Genomic DNA, 25388 nt, shown 5'->3' with positions numbered 1-25388 from the left:
CAGCGCGGCTCCTGGTGGAACGAACGTTCGGGGCGGGCGAGGCGGTGTTCGTGCCATGTCAAGCTCATAAGGCTGCGGGGAGGAACTGGCTCTCAAAGAGAAGCGAGAACTCTGTGATTAAGAAAACAGATTCGCTAATTACACTTTCAAACGTGGTAATTTGCTGGGGATAAAGTATCTATCAAAAGTAGTCAGGAGCGCAGCACTTTGAAAGGAAACACAGGCCGACCCTTTGACCCCACCCCCTCTACCCTCTTCCTGTAGGCAGACATGTTGGTTCCAGATGTGCTGGGCTAAAACTGTTGCGCTCGCTCCCCCCCCCTCCCTCCCTCCCTCTCTCTCTCTCTCTCCCCCCCCCCCCCCCCCCCCCCCCCCCCCCCCGTCCCCCTGGCTCTCCGCCGCCTGGCCCTGCTCTCACAGGCCTCCTGAACGATCTTAAACCAGTCTGCGAGATCTCTATCTGGCCTTACAATCTGCCCTGTGATCACACCAACATGAGGCGCAAGAAAACAAACCTCGAGACCTGAGCAGACCTCTCAGCTGCTATCTGATCTGATCACAGCTACAAGAATTTATTTGCATAATGTTCAGAGAACGTTGCATGCATGTAGAGTTTTTTTTCCCCCAAACTGACATAAAGAGCTCCTTCACATTTCCAAAACCTGTGATTACCCTAAATGTCATCACAGATGATTGCACTGTACTCCAGACCCCTGAACATGATTAGATTATTAACAAAGCCAGACTGGGTGGTTCAAAAATCCAAAAGTTTAAGACAGGTTGAAATCAGATGACCAAATATTATGTGCAGAAGCAGTCTTTGAAATTAGAGTACTGTTAAAAAGGTCATGACCGCGGTTAAATGAGAATATATTAGCACTGTTTTCAGAAGAGTGTGAGTGTGCTGAAGGAGAAGCAGAAATTCTCACAAAAATACATTCATAGAAAATTAAATACCGGTACACATTCGCATTGAAATCAGTAGATATTGACCTGATCGGTGAAAGAAAAAGATGACTGTATGAACTGATGCTTACCCTTCCTCAGAGGGGTTCGGTGATGTGTGGTTCTGGCTCGCGTTGCTGATGAAATTCCGTATTTCATTGAAATAGGAGTCTTCTTTGTCATCCAGGATGGCACTGCTGCTGTCCAGCTCAGACTGTGGGGACGACATGGCAGTTCCTGCAGAGAGAATGTTTTGAATTATTTTCTTTTTTTACAATGATGCTATAAATATGGGTTTTCAAAGTTCAGGGCGGGTGTCCTTTTGGGGGCGCTAGAGAACTTCAGGGGTAGCACAGCAACAGGAAAAAATCCAGAGCTCAGAGTGCAGTCTTTTATTGCTTGAATTTCTAAGAAGCAGACATGACAGAAAGAAATAAATGGAGGGGGAGACTTTCAAGCATTTTTTTCAACTAGAAACACATTTTTAAAAATAATTAATTGAAAATCTTCTCAAGATGAATTAAAATTCTGAAATGAACTATCTTGAAAAACCATAAGTGTACTTCTTACAACAGCTGCTGTGATGTGGCGAATCTTAAAAAGTCAACATTCAACCAAAAATAATACTTGATATGAGACAAAGCATGTGTCGAGGATATATTTCAAATCGACAGTTGTGTTCTTGTTAAACTTTGCTATATGTTGGTCAAAAAGAAATATTTTGTAATCATGTATTGTTCAGGTTTGCCAATATGATATTAGCACTTGCAGTTTAATGAATAATAAGCAAGTGAGTTTCATTTTTTTTTTCCATTTCCCCTTAAATATTTGAAGATCTACAAAGCCTGACTGTAAATTAAGATATTGTTATTGGAGATGTGACAATGCTTTGCTGCACCTAATGCATTCGTAATGATACACTTACTGGTAAGTATCTCCAAGGTTTAAGAGTCTATGGTTTTATTACATTATGAGGGAACAGCTTTTCAGTCTGCTGTCTTTACACCGAGGGCTGGCAGATATATCGTTCGTAGCTGAAAAGCGTGCTTGATAATTGATTTTGTATTTGATGGATTGCACATGGTGTCTGATTAAGTGGCAGCCGTCTATATGAGACCTACTGCGTCGGCACCAGGCCAGGTGTCACTGCTCATTCTGCTGATTCAGAGCCGGAGTGATGCAACCCGTCAGGCCGGTGAGCAGCAAGCCGGAGCCGCTCGTGAAAACAGCTCGTTCAAAAAATATTTTGCAGTGTTGCATAGGTCGATGACAGATTTATTTAATTTAATTTCTCAGCCGCTGAGATTGTCTCCAACTGGGAGTAAATAATATTTTATAGTATTCAGCAGAAGGATTTATGAATCTAACTCAACCTTCATTTTCCGAGGTAAAAACGTTGCATTCCGCTTCACAGATTGACCACAGAAGTTGCTCCTCACCTGACAGATTGCCGTTCTCGTGCTTTTTGAGGTGGCGGTCCAGGTTGGTCTGCTGCCCGAAGCAGCGGTCACACAGGTGGCACTTGAACGGCTTCTCCTTGTTGTGGATGTTGCGAATGTGCCGCTGCAGGTTGGAGGAGATGCTGAAGGAACGGTCGCAGTATTTACACCTGCGGAGACAGTGAAGGACTTTCACATAAACAGCAAGACACACAAGCTCCGAGCCATAAATTCAACTGTACTGCATAATGAACCGGGAACCTGCGGTTTGTTCTGTGGGAAGCATAATGGGATACATAACGTGGGACACACATACACACACTCATACTCATTCAGACAGTCCCAGCAGTCTCACAGCCCCAGACATGATGGAGGAGCTTGTTTTAAGGTGAAACAGCTCTGCCTCTTATCTCCAGCCAGCGCAATAAAATTGCATTCTTCTCTCACAAAATAAGCACGCAACAGATTCAGTATGAGCCCTGCAAAATTAGGGGCTCTTGCCAAGTTTCTTCATGCAAAATTATACGAGAAGATTACATCTTTTCTTCTGGTGGAATTAGCTCGCTCGATTGGCTGTCCCTCAGGAACCCCTCGGTTATCTCCACAAAAAATTACAATAAACAGCGGTGATGTTTAATGGCATGCCAGTGGGTAGAGCGCAGGCTATCAGGCTGGGGCAGTGGAGGCCTGCATCTGTCTTTCTCTCTCTCCCCTGTGGTCAACAGACCTCCTCCAAACTTTGGGCCAACATTCCTCCACCTTAGTAACTACAAAGCCGAGCCGCTCCAGCCAGACCGTGCTCATTATCCAAATGCAGTGAAAGTGCAAAATTAATTTTTGCATGTGTATGGAGCTGCGGTCGCATTGTTACTGCTGCTTCTCCCTCAGAAGCACCTGGAAAAATCTGCTGTGGTGATGAAGTGTAGAGGCTGAGCAGGGTATCTTAAAAAAAATGGTAACCAAAAAAAAAGCTGAAACCATAATTGCTAGGATTAAAATGACCCTCATTAAACCGACAAAAAAATACAAAAAAATCTTCATCTTGAGATACCCTTTTTAGATGATGATAAAGCCCCGTTTGCTTCAGTGAGTAACCGAGGGCCAGCAGAGCTTTCTGAGTCCGGCCTCAACAGCACAAGAGAGATGACCACAGCTGCCGGGTCTGGACATCTGCCCGAGCCCCTCATCATTTCGACTTTCACCAAACTTCCTCCCTTTCTTCTTTGCTCCACTCTTTTCCTATCTCCCCAGCCCCTCCTGTCACCCAGGCGACGGACACCATTTTTCATCGGGCAAATTATTTAGCCGTGGGATAATCACTCCAGGCTTTTATGGCATACGAAAACATACATAAACTCCGCCGTAACTGCAGGGAAGTAATCCCTGGGAAAACATCCACCCTCATAACAAATGAGCCGCATTTGTCTTTACGTGCACTTGAGACTTTTTTTGTGTGATGGCGTGTTCACTCTTTTCATTCACATTTGTGAGGAGGGAACAGAGGTACTTCATCGGAGTCTAGTGCGAATCTGATTCTTGGCAGGGCAGTGTGATGTCTGTATAGTTTTGAATACCCTGTAGAACTGGATAAATAGAGGGATGCTGGCAGAAGTTCAAAAAGGATGATGATTCTCAGCCAAAGTGTTTATAAAGGACGGTTTGGTTTTTTTCCAACACACATGAATGGAGAATAAATGCACACATGCACAAGCACACTCTGACTGGAAGAAATAGCTACCTGTATGGTTGCTCTCCTGTGTGAGTCCTGAGGTGACGGGTCAGGTTGGCAGAGCGAGGGAAGATTTTTCCACAGTATCTACAAAAAAAAAAAAAAAAAAAAAGCTTTGATACATGAATGTTCCCCCCAAATCAAAATAAGATAGAGAGTTTCGCAGTGCTCATTACCTGCATGTGTAGCGCTCCTTGCCCTTGCGCAGCAGTGTCTCTGGGAGTGCAGAGGGTGGGGCTCTGAAATCAAACATGGAGGGGACGGAGCGCAGCAGGTCACCAGACTCAGGCTTCAGGGAGCCGAACGTTTCCAGCTTCTCTGCCATGTTTTCGATGGCTGACATCTGAGGAGACAGCGGATACAGAGTGACAGGTTAACTTTGTATTCAGTGTAGTTCCGGTTCATTTGTCAGCGCTGCATGTGCTTCGATGATGATTAAACAAAAAAAAAAAAAAAAATGCAGCGAAAGCTTTGTATGCAGGTATGCTCATGCTCTGATGGATGAGTCTTGTTTACAGGTGCCAAACCAGTTGCAAAAAAAAGGTATATGATGAATTTTTATTATGACATTCATCAATGATTCACACAGCGCAAGGTGAAATCTCTGATATATGTGTGACGCCTGACAGTGATTCATAACACTGTCAGTGAAAAATACATACATATGCAAAACAAAAATATGCTTCGATTTATGATTAGCAATGAGCAGGTTAAATTCTGCCAACTTTTGCTTTGTTGCAAACACATGCATTTGATAGTCGATAGTTAATCACACAAACACACATACACTCACACATATACAAGATCGAGGAGTGCAGCCAATCTGCTAATGAAGCTCAACATTTACTTTCATCAGATGTAGTGTCCGAGGGGATTTGGGTGTGTTTGTGTTGCTGTGTGCGCACGTATGTATATGAATGAGAAAGCATGAGCTGCATGGTGGCCGGAGCTGATTAACTACCCTCAATGTGTGTAAAGGGGGAAATATATGTATGTGTGTGAGAGGGTGGAATGTATTTGTAATGCATTTTTATGTGCGAGAGTGCGCGTGTGTGTGTCCCAAACGTGTGTGCTTACAGGTATTATGCGCGCTTGGTGTGTATCACTGTGTTGGTCAGATACGTGTGTGTTTAGGTGTGTGTGTGTGTGTGTGTGTGTGTGTGTGTGTGTGTGTGGCAGAGGAGTGATTCATGTCCACTGCTGGGCTGTAAACCATTCTGTGCACAATGCAGGCAGACAGCACATTCGTCAATATGAAAGATGTTGACATTACTGATCAAGGGCCAGACACGGGTAATAATGATATCGCTGTGCTGAGAGGGGCGGGATGGGGGAGGAGCGGGGGATGCAGGGGGGCTAAAAGACCTGGAGGGAGGAGGAGAGGGAGGGGAAGGGGGGGTCTCAGTAGGCCGCAGGGCCTGTCAGCCCATCTCACACACACACACACACACACACACACACACACACACACACTGGAGGTTCTTTTTTTTAGAGAGGCCACACAAATTTGCATTATTTTGCGTGTATTGAATTTTCAGCCTTTCTCTTATTCTTTTTTCAATAAGGCAACAAATCAGAAGTGATTGGGGTCCTCCACCAGAGCCCTGCTCCGGCTCTGACATTCCATCTCCTGCCTTCACCCCCCGTCACTCTCGGGCTTCACGCCAACATCAGGGAGAAGGACGGAGGGAGAGAAGTGGGGAAGAGGTATGATGGGGGACGAGATGATGGGGTAGAGAGGAGGAGGACAGCAGACAGAAAAGAAAAGAGGGAAAGAAAAAGGAAATTGAGAAGAAAATCATGCAAACGAGGAAGAAAAAAAGGAGCGAGCAGTCCAGAGAGAGGATCACTGATGGCTGATGGATGGTGGTGGAGTCTGGCGTTGGGAGCGGCTGATTAGGAGTGACGGCCGAGTGTAAAGTTCCTGCCGCAGCCGTCGACGTTCCCACTGAGGGAGGATGTGGAGTGTCAGGTCTGTTTGATTATGAATATGCCAGCGCTACACACCATGAATCAAAGGCAAAGGGAGAGATGGAGGGGAGAGAAGAGAGTGAAGGAGTGAGGACAGAGGAGGGGAACGGACTGTAAGATATGCGAGGGGCTGTGGGAGAGAGGGAGGTGAAATGCTTTCATATTTCTTTTGAATGTGCAGTGTGTGTTACACTGGACCTTTTATCAGACACTGCAGTGAATGCTTAGTTTGTCTGCTCTGCTCAATGAGGGCCTATAACTCCTGGGAACACTGGGACCCCAAAAGCTGTTGGCAGCAACGTACCCGTTCAATAAGGCTTTTTTATAGCAGAAAACAACTCCATCTACTGGGGATTTCACCTCAATAATGTAGTGCCACAGCACTCTATAAACAGCAGTCTCTGCTTAAATTGAAGTCATTGCCCTCGTTTTATATAAATATATATAAAGATAAAAAATGTTTGCCATACAAACTGTCAGTGTTCCAAATGTTCCAAAAGTGACTGAAAATATTTTTGTTGTTTTTAAACTAGTCAAAGCCTGCTTTGCAGCTGGTCAGTAAATGATTCACAAACCCAGTCCAGCAGATTGGACTAGTAAGCATCAGTCAGCCACTGATTACACATCAAAAAACTGCTGTCAATGAGCTCTGTTTTTATGGCGGGTGACTAAGTTTCATTAGGCCACTGTGTGACGGCGCTGTGTGAGTGGAACGTTCAGCTTGAAGAAGAAGAGGATAAATGCCTCCACATTGTGATCTGAAGTGATTTTTTTCAGAGATTTTATAGCCCTCCTAGTCCTTTATAAAATAAACAATCGCAGATCAACCCCCCTCCCCTGCACGAGCACACAGACATGGACTCAGACACAGAATGCACACACACCTCCTGAAACCCCCTCACTCTCCCCTGCGGGTGGTGTGCATGCATCTGTAAACGTGCTTGTTGCTGTAGCATCGCTCTGGGACCAGCAGTTGATTGGCCATCTTCAGATGTCAGCGATGCTGTTAGAGCCTTAATTAGCGAGATGCATTCTCAATTGTTGATCTTTATCGGGAGCCAGATGTTTGGAGGGAGGGACTAACCTTCCACTCCCCCCTGCCAGTGTCCCAAAGAGACTGTTACCCTTTTACTGATATAAAGCAGCCCCCCCCCCCCACACACACCACCTTCCACTCATCCTGCCCATGCCCATTTGCAAGAGCCCTACTTGACTCTTTAAATAAGCAAACATACATTCAGAGCTGCTTGAACGGGCAGGGTGTAACTCAGCTGGAAATCCCCACATAAACCCTTTCAAGTGCACCAGAGAAAGGACATATCTAGATGTGACAGTATAAGACCTGAGGCTCAGATACTCACAATAGAAATAATATAAACGTTGAATTTTAAATAAGAACATCACTTGATAACCAGTTCTGTCAGTGCATGATGATGACAGATTAAAGCCATGCAAATTACTGGGCGATGTCAGTTATAAACTGTTTTGCAGGCCATGCATTAGTTGACAGGGGGGGTCTGTTTGATAAAGGTACAGACACATGGCAGCACTGTAGGTTAAAGAGGAACTTACCCAAGTTCTCTGATCTGGCAAACGAAACTGAGGGGCGGAAGAGAAGGAAAAGAGAAAGCAGTCAGGACCAGGAAGTGGCGCATGAATCAACAGCTTTTGATTGGACACATATGGCTATAGAGGGGATGATGGGTCTCGGTGCAATTAAGTTCGAATGAGCAATGAGCTGCCTATCTGCAGAGTTATGGCGCTGGAATTATAGGACGCTCTAATAGTTCCCAACACTTCCTGGTGCTCAATAAGCTCATTATAGGAGGCTACAAATATAATTCCAGTATGTAATCAAAACCAGTATTGCCGAGCAATAAAAGTTCTTGCCAGGAAATAAAAAAGTTGAATCACTGAAGGCTGAAAAGAAGTTCCAGTCCCCTAAGCCTTGCAGCCTCTTTTTTTTTTTGATATATTGCTCAAGAATGAGTCAGGTGACTGAAAGCAAACCCCCTCAAAAGTATACAGAAGGGGCCCTTCCCTTGCCTTCTCTGGCTTAGACCTACCCGGGTCTGGTATTTGTGGGAATGATTTGTGTGTCCAGACATCATAAAGTCATAAAGATGGCCTAAGCACTCTGTTAGTGTTTCTACTGATAGGACACCTCATTAAGGCGTGTGGGACGGCCATGTGGCTGCTCCAGGCTGGGCCCATGCAGCAGTCTGGACAGGGGACATAAATCAGACAAATGAAACAGCCTGTAAAAACCAGACCTGAAACGGCCAGAAAAGAGGGAAAAAAATCATAAGCCTGAGAAAGTGGTGTTTTCACTTTCCGACGGACCGTTCTCACCCGCAGGGGAAGACTGAACAAATGAACGTCAATGCAACATGTCATCGACACACATATGCAAAGACCTGCTTGCATGCATGCACACGCAGATTTAATATGGAGCCTTACGCTGGAAATACTGGCAAAGAAAACCCAGGGGCAAGAAATCCTTTCTTTAAGAGCATATCATTTTTTATAATGTAATCAAAGACACATTATAGGAAGATGTGTCACAATGTGCCCTTTCTTTCTGCCACATCTGTTTCAGATAGCCGACAACTACTGCTTAACAGGCAGTAGCTTCGGCTCAACGCTGAAAAACTGCACACTAACTCCCATTGACCCCATTTGGTCAGCCAGGGCCATCCTTCTGAATACAGGATCACAAAGGTATACATAGGTAGCTAATAGTGAAAGTGATTAAGAAATGGTTTGATGATGACAATCAATACTGCTATACAAAAAATGAATGTATCTATGCCTGCTGAGAATGTGGGCATTGCAGCCATCCAAGACTTTAAAACTAAAATAAATGCTACTCATCAGTTGATAAAAAAGCAAATTCCACAAGAGAGAATGTTTGATTTAGTTGTGTATCCAATGAAGGTGTGTTTGTCTGTAGAAGTGCTCATGAGAATAACAGTAACTGCATACCTGTGGGTGGAAGAGGAAACCTGGGGCTGGCCGCATGTACTTGTCTTTCAGAGTCTCAAACGGATCGCTCATCCTCCTCTTCTCAACCCTGCTAATAGTAGATTTCTGTCAGCTCTTAACGCATGCAAATCAGAAAATACCAGTACCTTTAAACTCAGAGAAATTATAAGAACTGCTGCATGACAGGAAGATTTACCACACAACATTTCAAGTTAAAAATTTTTCCAAAGTCTCATATATTCACATTGTAGCCGAACTGATGCTAAATGAGCTACTGGGAATAACAATACCTATAGATGGGGTCCATGAAGAAAGGAGTGGGTCTTGCATGTTGTAAAGAAGTGTCTGCTTTTGGGATCTCCACCACTCCCCTCTCCTCATCATAGCTCAAGTTCTTCTTCGTCTCCTCTTCTCTTGGGGTACGTCCACGGCCCCGAGACCCCAGGCTGAGATCCAAGGGCTGATCCTGACCAGAATGTAAGACCTCTGGTTTGGAGGGAGCGAAGGGGGCTAGTTTTTCATCCTTTCGCTTGGTAGTGAGGTCAAATGGCGACTCAGAAGATTTACCCTGGGCCTTTTTGCAGTCATCTGCTGGTGACTGTGGTTCACCCTTCAGGCCAGCAGATCTCAGGTCCCTGTCTGGGAAGGGGTAAACTGGAGGAGAGAAAGCTGGGAAGAAGGGCAGTGGGAACATAGAGGGGTAGGGCAGAGACCCAACCTTCTTGTCCTGCAGTCCAGCTAGCCCAGTGGAGCCAAAGTACTTTTCAGCAATGGAGGCAATGGCCTTGATAGAGTCATTCACAGCCCCTGTTACAGCTGTGTGCTCATCCAGTGGGGATGGGATGAGGGAAGGGCCCGGAAAGTCTTTAGCAGCACTGCTGCCCATCAAGCCAGGGCTTTGGGGGTCACTTTCATTTGACTTCCTCTTGGGACCTTTGCCATTTTCTCGAGCAGCACCCCTCTCCCGCTCACTGTCCATGTCGCTCTCAAGCTCTGAGCCTGACGTGCTCTCCAGGTCACTTCCACTCGGCGTGCTGACGTCGTCCAGGTCGCTGCTTTCAGACTGGTCACTCTGCTTGTTCTGCTGCTTTGCAGAGGAAGAGGAACCCTGGGCGTGCAGCTCTGAGATAGGCATCTGACTTCCAGGTGAGCCACCGTCCTTACGAAGAGCTTTGATGAGCTCTCTGGACTCATGAGCACCAGGACTCGGGGGCAGCAGAGGGCTCTTACTCAGATCTGTGCCAAAGCCAGCAACGGGTGCGTGGGCCGGTTGTCTGACTGGGGAGGTGGTGGCCGGAATCAGAGGTGGCCGGTGATAGAGTCCAGACGGGAACAAGCCAGGGAAGCTGAACGGAAATGCTGGGGTTGCGGGGAAGGTAAGCCCACTATGATGACGACTAGCCCCAAAATAATCAGCCAGACCGGCACTGCTGTGACCCATGGCGAGAGCTGATTTGTCCAAGCCAGCGGCGCCGGGGAGTGGCATGCCCTGGGCAAACAATCCCCCTGCTGTGAAATGGTTCTTCCCTTCACAGAAGCGCCGGTGCTTGTTGAGAGAAGAAGTGGTGCTGAACATTTGCCCACAGTCCTTGCACTTGATCTGTGTGCGGCAGTCAGCATGCATGCGTTTATGGCGGCAAAGGTTAGAAAACTGTGTGTAGGATTTGTGGCATACTTCACCTGCAGAGACACAGATAGAAATAAACAGGATCAAAACATGTTATGGCACACACACACACACATACTGAGAAATTACATGGCATGATTTGGCTTTACCATCCAATATGCTGTTGTCTGACTGAAGCAAAGGCAGAGGAATTACAGATACATGCTTGTGTTCCCATCAATATTGTGACAAAGGTTTTCCAGCAACATAAGAATGAAAAGGTGTGTCTAGATCCTGGCTTTGTGCGGGAATCTGTTTGGCTGACAGTGTGAGTCACTCGCTGCCACTCATCACCTGCACATCAAACCAAATTCCCAGGCATCTCCAGCCCCATTGTCCTCCCAGGGACGCTCCCAGGGAGTCCATAAACAATCACAAACAGACACACTTATGAACATGCAGGCACATTCACAAAATATTCACACAGCACAAAGAATTCGAATCACACGCTCACGCTGGGATGCAGGCATGAAGGAAGACACACACACACACACACACACACACACACACACACACACACACACACACACACACACACAGTACAATGGCTCTATTTTAAGTTTGTGAAGGAAGTTGAGTTGAATGAATCCTATCCTGCAGTCCGGTTCCCAGGGACAGGTCTCACGTCCTCTGCTGCCTCTCTTCCCTCCAACCCCCTCTGGGCCTCCTCAGCACCCCCTCACCTTGTCCTCATCGCTGGAGCCCTGTCGTCCCGCGCTAAGTGACATTCCCACACTCAACTCCTCTGTGTCTGTGTGTCGCTCTGTCTGACCCTGGGAGACATATGGAGGCAACACCTGACCCCAAAACAAAACCTCACTATCTGATGTTATCTGTCTTTATTATTATTCTGTCAATTTTATCTGCAACGACAGGGCGACTGTAAAAGTACCCAATAATATATTGTTTTCTTTTGTTTTTGTCACTATTTTCTTAAACTCCAATGAACATTTTAAATGTAGTTAGGTGTGTTTTGCCCCGTCCCACACTGGAGGATACTTTGTAGATTGGCTGCAAGACTTTCATTTCACAATATAAGCAAGCGGTCCAAAGCATTTCTGGATGATTGATTTTGCTCACATTGTTATTAGATCTTCAAAACAAGGATAAGGAAGTGTTTAAGCTCACACTGTGATTACACTCCTGCATGCTTTGGATGCCTTCCAGGCACAAGGTGCACAAGAAGCAATTCAAAACGAAGAGGAAGAGGCAGGAACAAATTATTTTGCAAGCCCGTTTCAATAAACAACCCAGAGAACTTGCAAATGGTGAAGTTCGAGCACATAATGGATATTAATCTTATTAAAAAGTCAATAAAAATAAAATTACCCCCCCCTCAAAAAAAAAAAAAAAAAGAAAAGGGCTTGTGGCTTGCCATTGGTGTGCACAAAGCAGGAAAGACAGCCGTGAAATAACATCGGGTTAAAAAAGTCTGATCTTTAAAATGACTGAAATGGTTACTATTCTTTTCTCTAAATGGTAAATCTAACTTGTAACACAGACTTCTGCGTTATACACTGGGTGTGTGACATAAAATAACATCATCACAGTCTAGGGTAGACTTCAATTTTACAAAAATGTTTTCATACACATGCACACACACACACACAGCCACACACACACACACACACGAGTCAATGACACATTATGTGGACCCTCACACAGACACGTGTGCATAAAGGAAAGCACCTATAATACTGAAATACAAACACGTTTTACACACAATGATCTCTCCCAGGCAGCCGTCATGTTCGAGGCTGTTTCGTCTTATTTTCTTAACACAGCCATTAGTTGTTTTTAAACCTGCATATTTTCTGCTGATTACAGCAAATGGACTCCTATGGAGCATGGGGAAGAGTGCTGTACATGTGGTTGCTATTTGTGAGGAATGGAGAATGTGGTGGAGAAAGAGAAGAGAATCGGAGGTCCTCTGTGGAGATGCAGTCCCTCCTGTCTATGGACAAATATATATGTGTGTGTGTGTGTGTGTGTGTGTGTGTGTGTGTGTGTGTGTGTGTGTGTGTGTGTGTGTGTGTGAGTGCTGAAAAAGGAGACAAACCGTGTGTAAACGGTGTGCAGAATGTTTTGAATGAGCTGCGGTGTGTATGTGAAAGAAGGAAGGAGAGAAAGGGCAAAGGGTGAAGGTCATACTGCTTTAGGGGAAGGATATCAAATCTCTTGTGTGAGGTGGTGAAAGTGTGAAAGGTCAAAATGTGTTTGGGTCTTGCAGGAATGAGAAGAAGGGACGAAAAGTGTGTTCCTAATCGAGAAAGAACCTGAGAAACCAGAAGGCTATAAGCTGCAGATCAGGCTGGGTCATTGAGACAAGCAGTGGGGAGGTTTGAACAAGTGGGAAAGCACGCCAGTGTGAATGCTGCTTTTTCCATTTCAGCTCTGTGCAGGAGAGCTGATGCCACTCTAAACACCGTCACTACATAATATCACGTGTAAATACTGTGAAACAGTCCAAGAGTCATTCTTGAGTAGGAGCTGAGGAAGAATCGAAGAAATTTTTGGCACACACATCAAAGAGTTACTATTAAAGGCAAGTCAAAGCATGTTATTGTTGTTATTATTATAATGTACTGAGGAGACTTACATAGGTAGGGTCTTAGTGACTTACACATGAAGGGCTTGACACTGCTGTGAATGTGCTTATGCTGCTTGAGGCCCGAAGACGTTGCGAACGTCTTGCCACAGTCAGAGCAGGCATGGGCACGCGCCCCAACGTGCTGTGAGCGAATGTGCCTCTGTAGGTTACTGGGGTCTGTGAACACCTGCTGGGGGAAGGAACCACACAGACAGACGGGGGAGTTACTCTCTGCCCCTGAAAACCCCCGGCAGGATCGCCCATCAGAGGTCATCACTTTACCTTTGAGCAGTTTTCACATTCGTAGTGCTTGCCACTGTCGTGCGACATCTGATGTCGGATCAGGTTTGATTTCCAGTTGAAGGCCTTGGGACACTGGTCGCATTTGTACTCCCTCTCTTCAGAGTGGGACAGAGTGTGGGCCTCCAGGCTGCAGGAAAACAACACGAATGTCTCATTTCACAGAGAGAACCAACCGCATCTAAAGAAAATTGAGCGCAGCAAATGTATAATGTGATTAAATGGGTTTGCTGTTGGCTTACCTCTGAACATCAGGGAAGACCTGGTCACACTCCTTGCACTCATGTAGTCCATGAGACATGTGAAGAGGTCGCAGGTCTTGAGGCTCTTGGGCCTTCAGATCGTTTTCCCCTCCTAGATTCAAGAGAAGAGATAGAGCAATTTATACAGCAGGGACGCTATTTGATTCACTCTATTGAGACGGATGGAGAGTCATGGAATTAGTTTGACAGTCTTTCAGAGCTGCAAACTAAATTATCAGAATCATTTTTTTTTTTATTTCAATGCTGGTTAGTGAAAAAAAAACAACACTTTTATATAAAATTAAATTGAAAAGGATAAAGTGGGAAGGATTGTAATTCATACCTGGGTTGAGGAAAGAGGAGGGGGGCATTCCACATGGTTGCTTCTGGTGGTCCAGCAGCTGGCTGCGGGACTCAAAGTGCTGGTCACAGTCTTCACAGCGGTACTGCCTCTCCTCTGTAGGACGGACGGGGGAAACATCTGTATGCTGGGCTTTTAATCGACGTGTGTGTGTTGATATATGAGTTCGCAGTGATACAGACCATGAATATCAGGAGCCATTGTGTCACATGAATATTCCTCAGCCTTCATGAAAAGTAGCAGCTCCTGACCAGGAAAAATCTCTCTGGTGACTTTGTAGAAAATCTGCAACACACACATTTAAACAATTTCAACTTTATTGCAGTGCAATTACATAAATCCCACAAAAATGTATAATTAACTCATTCCACTGCACTGAATTAGTTCTGTAAAGATCCTGCAGCTGTTATTGTTGTAACTGGACTTTTCCTTTTCCTTTTTTAAACATAGTTCATAACTGAGTTTGAGAGTGGACTACCAGACTACCGGGTCTTAAAACACACTCGGGTCACTTAGGGTAGCACTTGGTACTGTGAAACCACACACACACGTGCAGAATCGTGCCATGAAAACCTCTACACACATGATAGAGACATATATACACAAAAATAGACAGACTCATTAAATTGTAATTAATCATTGTGTCGAACATCCATCTCTATGCATACAGAATGGAAAGCACAAACAATCACTGTGCAGAGCAAATATACAGTCTCATAAATACTGCACACACTGTAAGGCTGGCAGTGGGCACAAAAAATGGGAAATGAAATGTGTGGAGAGAAGGTTGGTTGATTTAAAAGTAATGGAGTTGTTTAAAAAACACATTTTGGTAATTGAGCTCTCCAGCGATGGAACAAACTCTGCCAACAGTTATAAAGTCAAACCACTTGTAGGTGTTCAATAAATACACAACTCCAGATACTAACATATCAGCTTGGCTTCAAATCGCTATTTTACAGCTTGTATTGTCCCCAGGTCACTGACTGTGACAACATGTCTCTTCTTAACATGTCAGTGTGTGTTTTTTGTTTTTTTTTGTTTCCAGGAGCAATGCGGTTTTTAAAGAATCAGCTGAGAGACCCTGGGACTGCCACGCTTCTCATGGACGAACAATAGCCTTTCTCTGCGAAACAATCAGACATGGGTTTATTTTTGGAACGCTTTGGAGATTTAGCATATTACCTTCCTTTGCTGTGTCAACATGACAATGATGATAGAAAAATTTATTAGAAATGCTACTGGAGGAGGGGGGGCTGTTTCTGGGAAGCCAGGGGTCACAGTTACACAGCTCATGAAGGCGATCTGTGACGAGAGCCGCAGAGCAAGAGTCACCGCGGCTCCACAGGGGACTATGATGGATATCTTGGTCACAATGAAGATCATGAGTTATTCTGTACGCTATTTTATAATTGTTTGTGTCATTGTTCTTAGTTCTGGCACATGATGTAACGCTAAACATGACAGTAGTGAGTCAGTGGAGGAAGAGGTCAGGGTGTGTGTGTGGGTGGGGGGGGGGGGGGTCGGGTCAGTTTGACCTCCTGTTTGCTGGTGATTTGTGAACAAGGACTGATTCAGATTGGTGTTGTTGTATGAAAGTATCAATTTATGTTCAGGCATGAAAAAGAGTGGAATAGGAACGTAAAGTACAGTTTGTGATACAAAGATAAATGATTTGTTACATTTAATAGGAGAAGAATATTACAAATTAACTAGAAAAAAAATTAAAAAAAACAAAAAAAGAAAAAACATTCAACCATCAAGCTTTTCTACTGGTTTGTAAAATTGCAACCTTTTTGTTTCTCAACACACAAACTTTTAAGGGTCACAAAAAAATTATTGACTCCGCAGCCTTTAACGTGTAACAAAACAGCAAAAACAGGCACCGTGAACCAAAACTGCCATCATTAGACACAAAAATATGAGACGTCAGAAGATAAACGTGAATCTGTGGGGAATAATTTCTGAGAGAGACTGAACCCGAGAAGTGATGCTTCGAAGGAACCTTCCAGTCAGCAGACTAAAACATTTACCATAAAAATTATTGGACACTATCAAATCAATTTTGTTCACAAAAGCGAGAGGTAATGTTTAAAAAAGCACAGTAGTTGTAGTTATACAGTTAGGAAGCATCCATCATATTGAGGTTCTCAGGGTGATCTTTGACCTCTGTCTTTTGATCTCTCTTTACATGATGTAAAGGTGTATTTTGGGATAGGAGAGTTACACACAAGCGAGCGTTAACGGGTGATTCGGAGCGGGAGGGGAATTCCCCCGACAGTCCCACCCCTTTCCCCTGAGGGTCGCCGCACATAAACACAAAAACACCAAACACACAAACAGGGAACGAGGAGAGCGGACGCACGGTTTGGGACATCCACAAGTATGTCAGGAGAAATTAACATGCACCCCCAGACCAACCTCTACTCAACTTTATGTGTCTTTAGATAAGCAGGGTATCTGAGTTCACGCCGCCTTGCTTCCACGTCAAGATCCTCTTTTTTCCAGCAAGTTATTTTAAGCTAAGTTTTTCTACATGAGCTCAAATGTTGTGAGTCTTGAAGCCCTTTTTGTAAAAAGCACACACACACACACACACACACACACACACACACACACACACACACACACACACACACACACACACACACACACGCACACTGATTACTTTATTATCTCACATGCAAGTTCACTAAGTTGCTACTTATCTCTCTCTCATGAACTCTCTGTCAAAGGTTACAACTACACGGAGATCACAGGCTATAATCTGACAACTTTGTTACCTTGACACCATTAGTCATTAGCAGAGTAAACACCGTCACATTTTCCCCGGGTCACACCCCGGTGGCCGATTACTTGCTCACACAGAGCTCACTCGACAGGTATGCCTCATTTTTACACTGCTTTACCTTTGTGAGTCCTCAAGTTTAGATACTTTCAATGCAAAAAAAAAAAAAAAAAAAAAAAAAAAATGAAAGCAATCAATGGCAAAAGTTAAAATTGAAATAATAAATAGACATGAAACCTCTACATTTTTATTGTTTGGCAGAAAATAATTAAATGTAGAGAGAATGAGCACCACGTTGTTTACGTGCCGCTTGCGGCAGCACAAGTCTGCGATCTTCCCGCAGCAATCAGTATCATGCAACATGTACAGTATATCTGGCAGTCGCCGTCGCTTGGCTCCTGAACAAAACCATTTCGTGACTTAGATAGCAATAAAGAGCATGAGCACACAATGTGCAGCTGGTTTCAGCAAATTGGATGAACGTGTAAGGAAGCAAGCATGGGCCTGTGGATGTCAGCCCCGGCCAGCTGCAGGGAAACGCTCTGGAAAAGAAAGGATAATTTTTCACTGTCTAATGAGTGAGTGTGGCTCAAGACGGGGAGAAAAGTGAATTTATTGTTTAAAGGATTTTCGTTTTCTAAAGTTGAAATAAGTAGAATGGAATTGCGTTTGAAGTTGAAGAAAATATGGTTTTCCAGACTTTATAAACACGGTTTTGTTTATTATATGAATTACGATAATTCACCACTGACTATTCATTAATATGTGGTGTCAGTGGCTTCCAGTTGCTTCATGATTTCACCTCCAGGACATCGACACGCTGAAGAGCTGGGTGTGTTTTGCTAAAATGCCCCTAAGCCACTCCGTCCAGCTCAGCTGTGAGTGAGAATCAATAGAAGGAAGGGGATTAACGCTCATATTCCCCTGCACTGTCTTATGAAAGGCTCTTCAGGGCCTCGTTGGATAATGTTAATTACACTTTTAATCAATTTTCCTTTCAATTGAGTTGGTAGAGAGGAGCTCAGTGGAGGGTTTTTAAAGCACTAATTGCCCTAATTATGTTAACAAAACATTCAGGTCACTGAAGGATCCATGCAAAGAGCACCGGAGCTGCTGTTCAGTGCATTTCCAAACAAACGAGGGGCTGAGCGCTGCGGCATGGACAGCCACTCAAACAGCTTCTGCATTTCAAAGATACGACAATTACAATCATGGAATAAAATACAAATTAAATAATAATAATAATCGAGGGCTAACACATAATCGCTGCTTGTACTCATGTCTTTTTATTCGTAAAGAATTAAATTCAAACTCATGAGCTGAAGCAAACGGAAGTAATTAAAGATTTCAGTGTGAGTCACAAAATGTGACACCTGCCATCTCCTTCCTCACCACACTTTCCTGTTGCTTTCCACTGCGGTGTCAAATACACAGCAATAAAACCGAAAGGTCATAAAAATGAAGGCTGTCTTTGTACAATTTACTCAGAATGCTAAATGTGTGTTTAATCTTGGAATTTAACAAATGCTTTACATGAGTGCTGTTAAACAGATGGACATGCGGTATAACGACTAGCATTTTTGTTTTGTTTGTTTGTTTCTTCATGAAAATCTCAAAATACATTTTCTCCCAATAAGCAAAAACACATTAATGAGTAAATGTCAAATGTGTCACCCTCATAAAAAGTGAAACTATTAAACTGGGCTGCTTGTATTTCTTCATATGATTCCCGGCTATTTGCATGTAGATTGTTTACGGTGTTTTCATGCCGTAGACTTTTGACACCATCATGGTACCGCAGATGAGGGAAAAACAGTGAGAAGTGCTCCAAACCAGACTTTCTAGTGAGGAAAACCTTTTTAATCTTCTTTAAATCCTCTCACTGCACACTCATTCATTCCTGCCTCGCTCCGCTCCCTCCTTCTTCTGAGATTGGTCATAAAGTTTTATGATAAACAGAACTGGGTCAGAAATGAGAGGATGGGAGCCAGTTTAGCTCTCACACCAGCAGGGCTAAAATTGGTGCTTGAAAACGACCAGGACCGAATGAATACCAACATACCTGGAAATCGCTGCCATTGTATGAGACTGTCTATAAATAAGCCCTGCTATAAATCCTCTCCGATGAACGCATGTCATGGGAAGATTTCTCTAAATTTGCTTTAGAGGAACAATTTAGCAGAAGAAGAAATATGTGAGCTCTGGGTAGCTCGGTCAGGCAGTCAGTTTCTGTGGAAATCTGGTGATGGTGCACGTTATGGGGTGAGTGCGTAATGTGTGGTTTCGGGTTGAGTTTAGACTCAGCACTTCTCTGTGGCAGTAAAAAAAAAAAAAAAAAAAAAAACCTGTTGGAATCAGGTACTGTGTGTTTCCAGCTCAGAATGAGGAGCGCGGGGAGTCATCTGAACCGCAATGAACAATTCATGGTCCTGCGGTGCGTGCACACACACACACACACGACCCAAAGTTCATACGGGCACACGTGTAGAAACACAGGCACTTACAGGTGTGTGTGCACACACTTCAGAGACACAATGAAATACTTGACACGCTCACAACGGCCCGGCCACATAAACGTCTGCACACACGCGGAGGACACAAAAAGCCCTCATAAGCATAAGCGTGCACGTACACACACACACACACACACACACACACACACACACACACACACACACACACACAGCACACACGTGCGCGCACACGCACGCACGCACGCATGTGGACAGCAGCAACAACTGACAGCGGCTTTACAAGACCACCCCATTTAGTCTATTCATTTTAAGCACACAGACAGGCATTGTGAGACGCTACAGTGTGTTTTCAAAAACACCAATGTTGGCCGGAAGGCTTAAAGACAGCACATTGTGCTGTGTTGTGACAGTGTGTAATACTTAACAATCACCTCATCATAGCCATGTCCGTGACCTGTCGGAGCCTTACACAGCCACCCAAGCAGAACCACAGTGTTGACAGCAAGTCACACCTCGCGTAGAGGGCAGTCCAGGAAAGCTCTCTCTGCTTGTTTGTCTCTCTGTGTCTTTTAACGGCGAGTGTAAGTACTTCTGGAGAACTTCCGACGATCCTCTTCCTATCATTTCTAAAAAGGGTGAGCAGCGCCTTCACGGATGTAGAAGTAGCAGATGTAGTTGTTCATGAAACAAGTTTCAATTCATTTGAAGGCAAAATCAAGATAAACCCGAGTTCTTTCTGAATAAAACAAAACTGATTCTTAATGCTGTGTTTGAAATATGCTTTATACTTGAACAGAAAACTGTCAGTGACATGTTATCTAGATGGACCACCAGTGAGACGTGATGACAAACAAGCAGCTAGATGATGTTTTTCATTCGGGTCAAGCAATAGTATGTTTCACACACGCTTCAAGTGGAGTTGAGCCTCTTGCCCTGACCGTGTGTTTCAGTGTAGGAGGAGCCCCCAGCTGAGGGATTACTGAGGTGAACAGGCCCCCATGAGCACAGCACGCACTCCTGTACAGCCAGGTGAGCAGCAAAAGGACTGTGACATTCCTGGCATATCTGGGAGTTTATATCGCAAGCGTGACTGGGAAGTGTGTGGAACTATCATGTCGGACCAGCCGCCTCTGATCCTGGCCTGTGGTCCTCGCACGGCAGAAGCCGGTGCACAACTCCAGGAGGAAAACACACACAGATAGCGAGGAGACTCTGTGGTGCAGCGTGGGGCAGCGGCAGGGTGGGCCAGCCGCTCGCGGGGACTATCTGATTCGGATCACAATAACACCTCTTTACACACAGACAGGGCGGCCATCGGAGGAGAGGCGAGGGGGGGGGCTTATTTCTCTTGAGTTTTGTTAAAAACACACAAAAAAAAGCAGTTGAGGTTGAAGTGATTCATGCTTCCAGACACCAACGTTCAGTTAAACATCAGTTCATTCACATCCTTTTTTTTTCCCCCCCTCCCCTTTCTTGCGTTTTGTGTCGTCTGTTGAGGTTGTTTTGCCAGGTGGGCTGAGAGAGCCGAGTCTCAACGTACCTGATCATTTATCTGGCACGCTGTCAGGTTATGCTGCGTCGCCGCAGGGGCAAACTGGATGTGCTTCAGCCAGCTCCCGATATCTGGTCTGCTGGCATCCACGCAGAATTTTACATGGCCTGACCCATCCAGGATCTGTGAGGAGTGAGAAAGAACAAGAGGGGAAGAGAGAGAGAGAGAGATCAGACTTTGATCCGTATCAGTCCAGGTTACTGTGTCCAAACACTGACTAACCACATACCTCCCACAGAGGAATCACTCACACACACACACACACACACACACACACACACACACACACACACACACACACACACACACACACACTACAGAGTAACATAAATATATGATTCTTTCTCCCTTCTTTAATCACCACTGAGTAATAAAGCATGTAAAAGTATATTCATCTTTTTTTTTAATTCATTCAAATGGAGAAGCTACTTTTTTCCCTTGAAGGAACCCTCAAAAATTTCGATTTCTGTAATAAAAATGTATAAATTATTGTGTTTCATGATGGTTAGTGACAACAATAAATCAGTATGAATCGAAGGCCATAAAGTCTGCTAAAAAGAAATAAATCAATAAGAAATGGGGCTCTATAAAACGAAAACTAGTAGACATAACCAAAAGACATATTTCAAAAATAGGTATTGACTTGATATGTATTTTAATACTAACGAATTAATCAATGTTTTAAAGGAGTAAAATAGAAAAAGGGAGGAATGAGAGAAAAACGAATTAATTTTTTAAACTGTTAATAAATACCTTGGGCTGCTTTCGTTTAACAAAACGGTGTTTCAACGAATAAATCAAGATGATAATAATAATAATAATAATAATAATAATAATAATAATAATAATAATAATAATAATGGTTAAACCAATTGAAAAAAATCAGCACACTTCCAAAAGTAAACATCCTCAAAATAAAATAACAATGAACTTAAAGAACTGCATTATAATGCAAATGTTGAGATCAATGGAATTCTATCATTTCAAAAATAAATCTGTAACGCTCTTCCAAAGCAAGCTGGGGGGGATAAAAAGAAGACATTATGTTGCTTTTAAATGTTATTATTTATTATAGGGGCAGCTGTAAACTTTACTGGGAAACAAATCAATTGCAGGAAACCGCCAGTGATAAGAATTATGGAGACAAGCCGATTGTTTGGATGCAAAACGGAGTCTCTTTCAGGGTCACAAATCTGTCTTTCTGCCTTTGTATAACGCGCCACTGAATAAATATTTAGCTTCCATAAAGCCCTTTGTCTGGGATGATAGTGTATCAGGAAAAATATCCTTTTAAATCATTTCACCGCCGGAGTTCATAATAGTTATCGAACAATAGGTGTTACTTTTTCCTCCTGCGCGAAATGTAAATTGTTTGATGTTATTTTTTTTTTGTTTGATCTATAAAGACTAATTATTCTTACCGTTAAAAGTTGTCAAAGGTTCGGGAGCGTCAAAAACCTCTTGGGATAGTGAGCGCTCGGGAAAAGCTGAGGCAAACTCCGGTTAAAAAAATGTTAAAAAAAAAATAAATAAAACGGGAAAAGTTGCGGACTGAAACAAAATGAACGGACTAAAAGCGTTCTCGCCGCGTTGCTTCCTCCGACTTTCCCGGCATGGCACGGCGCGGTTCGGCCGGGCGGTGCTCGGACGCGCTGCCCGGTGGTCGGTTCACTGTCTCCGCTCGGACGGTGAGAGGAAATCCCCCCTTCTCTTTCTCTCTCTCTCTCTGTCGCTCTCTGTTATTGTCTGTGTGAGACACGGCGCTTCTCCTCTCACTGTCCCGCAGAATCCCCTAAATCCCCCCCGGTCCGGTGGCATCCAACTCGCTCCCAACTTTTCAGTGCGCGCGCGCCTCGCTCGGCTCGTCCGCTCCTCTCCTGTCACCCCTCCTGTCCTGACGCACCCAGGTGTCCTGTGGTAGCCATTCAACTTTTCATTTTTTCCTCTTCCTCTCCTCTTCTCCCCCCCCCACCCCCCTCTCTCTCTCCTCAGCCAGTCGGGATGTGCCGTCTAAATGATAGCGGACAGATTGAGAGGGGGCTTGATTTCTGGCATCGCCCCCCCCCCCCCCCCCCACCCCCCCTCCTGCAGCTCCTCTGGATTTTGCGCCTCGGCTCGCGGACAGTCCTCCGTGTCGTTTCTCACTCACGCATTGTCTCGGAAGAGAAGTGCGGCTTCATCCCTGGTGGAACTCGGGACCGTCTTTCGGGCCCCCCCCCCCTTGGCCCCCGGTCGGAAGAGACTTCTCCCCGCAGTAAATTTTAAAGTGACAGGGGCCCGGGGTTGGAGAGGGTGAGGGGGTCAGGGAGAGGTCGTGATGGGGCTTCTGAAGGGATGAAACGAAGCACGCGGGGCAGGCGCGCTTTAATGAAGCAACAGACGCATCAAAACGGTGCCTTATTATCCACGTGTCCCCAAAACTTTTCCCACAACAAGCCGTGCTGCCATGCGCGAACCCTTTTTACGAACTTGAAGCCCACGCGCGTTTACATTTGCCTAATTGTTCAATTTCCACCTTCACTTTTGATTCAGTTTTGAAACTGCAAGAACAGAAGAAAAAAAAATAAGAGCAAAGAAAAGGAGGAACCGCAGTGAAATCCGTGCGCACTAATTGTTTTCGCGTTAGGGGAGTAATGTAACAGCCAGACGAGTGTTACGCTTAAAGACCTCCAGGAAACTCCACATGGACCATTGCAAGTTCTCCACTCGCTTTTTCAGACTTTGACCTAATCACCTGCTTTTCTCTGACTTGAACAGAAAAAAAAAAAAACTCTTGTGAGTCAGTTTATATGAAATCTCCTCAAAATCTCACCATGTGCGCAACATCAAAACACAGCACGCAACTTTTAATTATTATTTATGGAGGGGAAAATGAGTTTTGACCAAGGAAAACAACTGTTCAAGAAATAAACGAAGGATTGAATAAAAAAAAAAATTCTAAAGTAAAGAGCGTTCATTGTCCGCCTCTGTGCACCTGCTGCGCAACCAGCCCATCGCAGACACACTGCGGGGCATTTCTTTCTTTTATTATTATTATTATCTATCGAATGTTTCATTTACATTTTCAAACTTTAAAGCAAAAGTCGATACTGCGCGTAAACGCGCAGGGGTATGGAATAATAAAGAGGCGTCCTTGTTGTCAATGAGCGCAGTTTATTAGGCGGCCTGAGAGGACAGGGCTGCGGCTGATGAGAGCAGATGATGATGGATAACTCCTCACACTGCTGACATTGACCTTCCATCCCAGATAATGCCCATTGTTTTACGAAATCGCGGAGCAAATGTGCAGGAAGGACAGGAAAAATCATGTGTAAATAAGGCAGGACCCCGCCACCGATTCCCATCGTCTCGCGCTCCTTGAGAACCGAGGAGAGACCCCGGTCCGCCCGGTCATTGATTTCCTGCCTCTCCTCGACTTGTCCATTGTTGGAACCCTTTTTAATTTAGCCATAAATTGGGAAAGCTCAAGTCGAATGAGCTGTTCTATTTTCTTCCTGTCAGGATGAGGGATTTGTTTTATGATGCATTGTGTATTAAATACAAGTAATCTGGGAAAGTGATTGCTTCACGGCCTCTCCGGGTCTGATCGAGGATCCTCGCGGAGGGAGAGCGGTGGGAAGGCTCCTCTGAAAAGAAGGAAACTCTGAGAAAAAAGAGGGCGAACATACGGGGATCTGAGGTATCACCGGGGGCAAACTGGGGCAACTGCGGCTGGACCCCCGTTTAGTTCGGGCCACAGGGAGCAACGCTGCACTCCTTCCCCCCGTCAGGAGATGGCGTGCTCAACTGAAGTCAACTTTTTGAAAAGATGGAAACAGCTCGTTTGAACATATAAAACGTTAATATTACTTTAATTCTTTTTTTTAAATCCCTATGGTCATTTTTTTTTCAAATCACTAGCTGTAATTATTGATTAAGACGGTTTCATTCAGAACAAAAGTGCAGTGAATCAATGAATAATCTGATCAATTAAACTTGGGAAATCATTAGAAATTACTCTATTTTTATCTGCAAAAATGTAATCATACAAAAAAAGCTTTGTGAGTTTGTTATGTATCATTGAGCACCGTAGATAAAAAACCCTCTACTTTCAGCCTCTACAAACCGCCATACAATATTAGAAAAGTCTTTTTTTTTTCTTTCCCGAGTATCACGTGTTGGTCTTTATTTCCATCTCCGTGTATTTCATTTCACGCTGAAAGCAGAGTAACACACACCTCATTTCGGAACTCTATCAGTCTGCTTGCTGACTTATTTTACGATCGGAGTCATTTCTCTCCCCGCCGCCTGAATTGCGGCACAAAACACGAACATTAAGGCATCAAACTGCTGGATGGCGCATGAAA

At 44.4% G+C, this 25388-nt stretch overlaps 1 protein-coding gene across 8 annotated transcripts in view; it reads right to left on the bottom strand.

Annotated features, from left to right (window-relative positions):
* mecom (MDS1 and EVI1 complex locus) overlaps positions 1 to 25388 on the bottom strand; it is a 130438-nt gene that overhangs the window by 3935 nt on the left and 101115 nt on the right. The window contains exons 1-14 of one of the 8 annotated variants that reach the window (XM_030108396.1): positions 22464 to 23167; positions 21031 to 21165; positions 14411 to 14513; positions 14211 to 14324; positions 13868 to 13979; positions 13608 to 13755; positions 13335 to 13515; positions 9360 to 10749; positions 9070 to 9160; positions 7657 to 7683; positions 4290 to 4456; positions 4123 to 4200; positions 2385 to 2554; positions 1038 to 1182 (exon numbers count right to left, since the gene is read on the bottom strand). In XM_030108396.1, the coding sequence (XP_029964256.1) occupies positions 1038 to 1182; positions 2385 to 2554; positions 4123 to 4200; positions 4290 to 4456; positions 7657 to 7683; positions 9070 to 9160; positions 9360 to 10749; positions 13335 to 13515; positions 13608 to 13755; positions 13868 to 13979; positions 14211 to 14324; positions 14411 to 14459 (2672 nt within the window). In that variant the 5' untranslated portion in view covers positions 14460 to 14513; positions 21031 to 21165; positions 22464 to 23167. Of the gene's footprint in view, positions 1 to 1037; positions 1183 to 2384; positions 2555 to 4122; positions 4201 to 4289; positions 4457 to 7656; positions 7684 to 9069; positions 9161 to 9359; positions 10750 to 13334; positions 13516 to 13607; positions 13756 to 13867; positions 13980 to 14210; positions 14325 to 14410; positions 14514 to 21030; positions 21166 to 22463; positions 23168 to 25388 lie in introns of those variants that run through there. The other 7 variants (XM_030108390.1, XM_030108388.1, XM_030108389.1 and 4 more) reach the window with 7 other exon arrangements.

Source organism: Salarias fasciatus, chromosome 14, assembly GCF_902148845.1.
Source record: "Salarias fasciatus chromosome 14, fSalaFa1.1, whole genome shotgun sequence".
NCBI classification, from domain to species: Eukaryota; Metazoa; Chordata; class Actinopteri; order Blenniiformes; family Blenniidae; genus Salarias; species Salarias fasciatus.
Note: the sequence above shows the minus strand (reverse complement) of the source record. Positions and strands in the feature narration are given on the sequence as shown.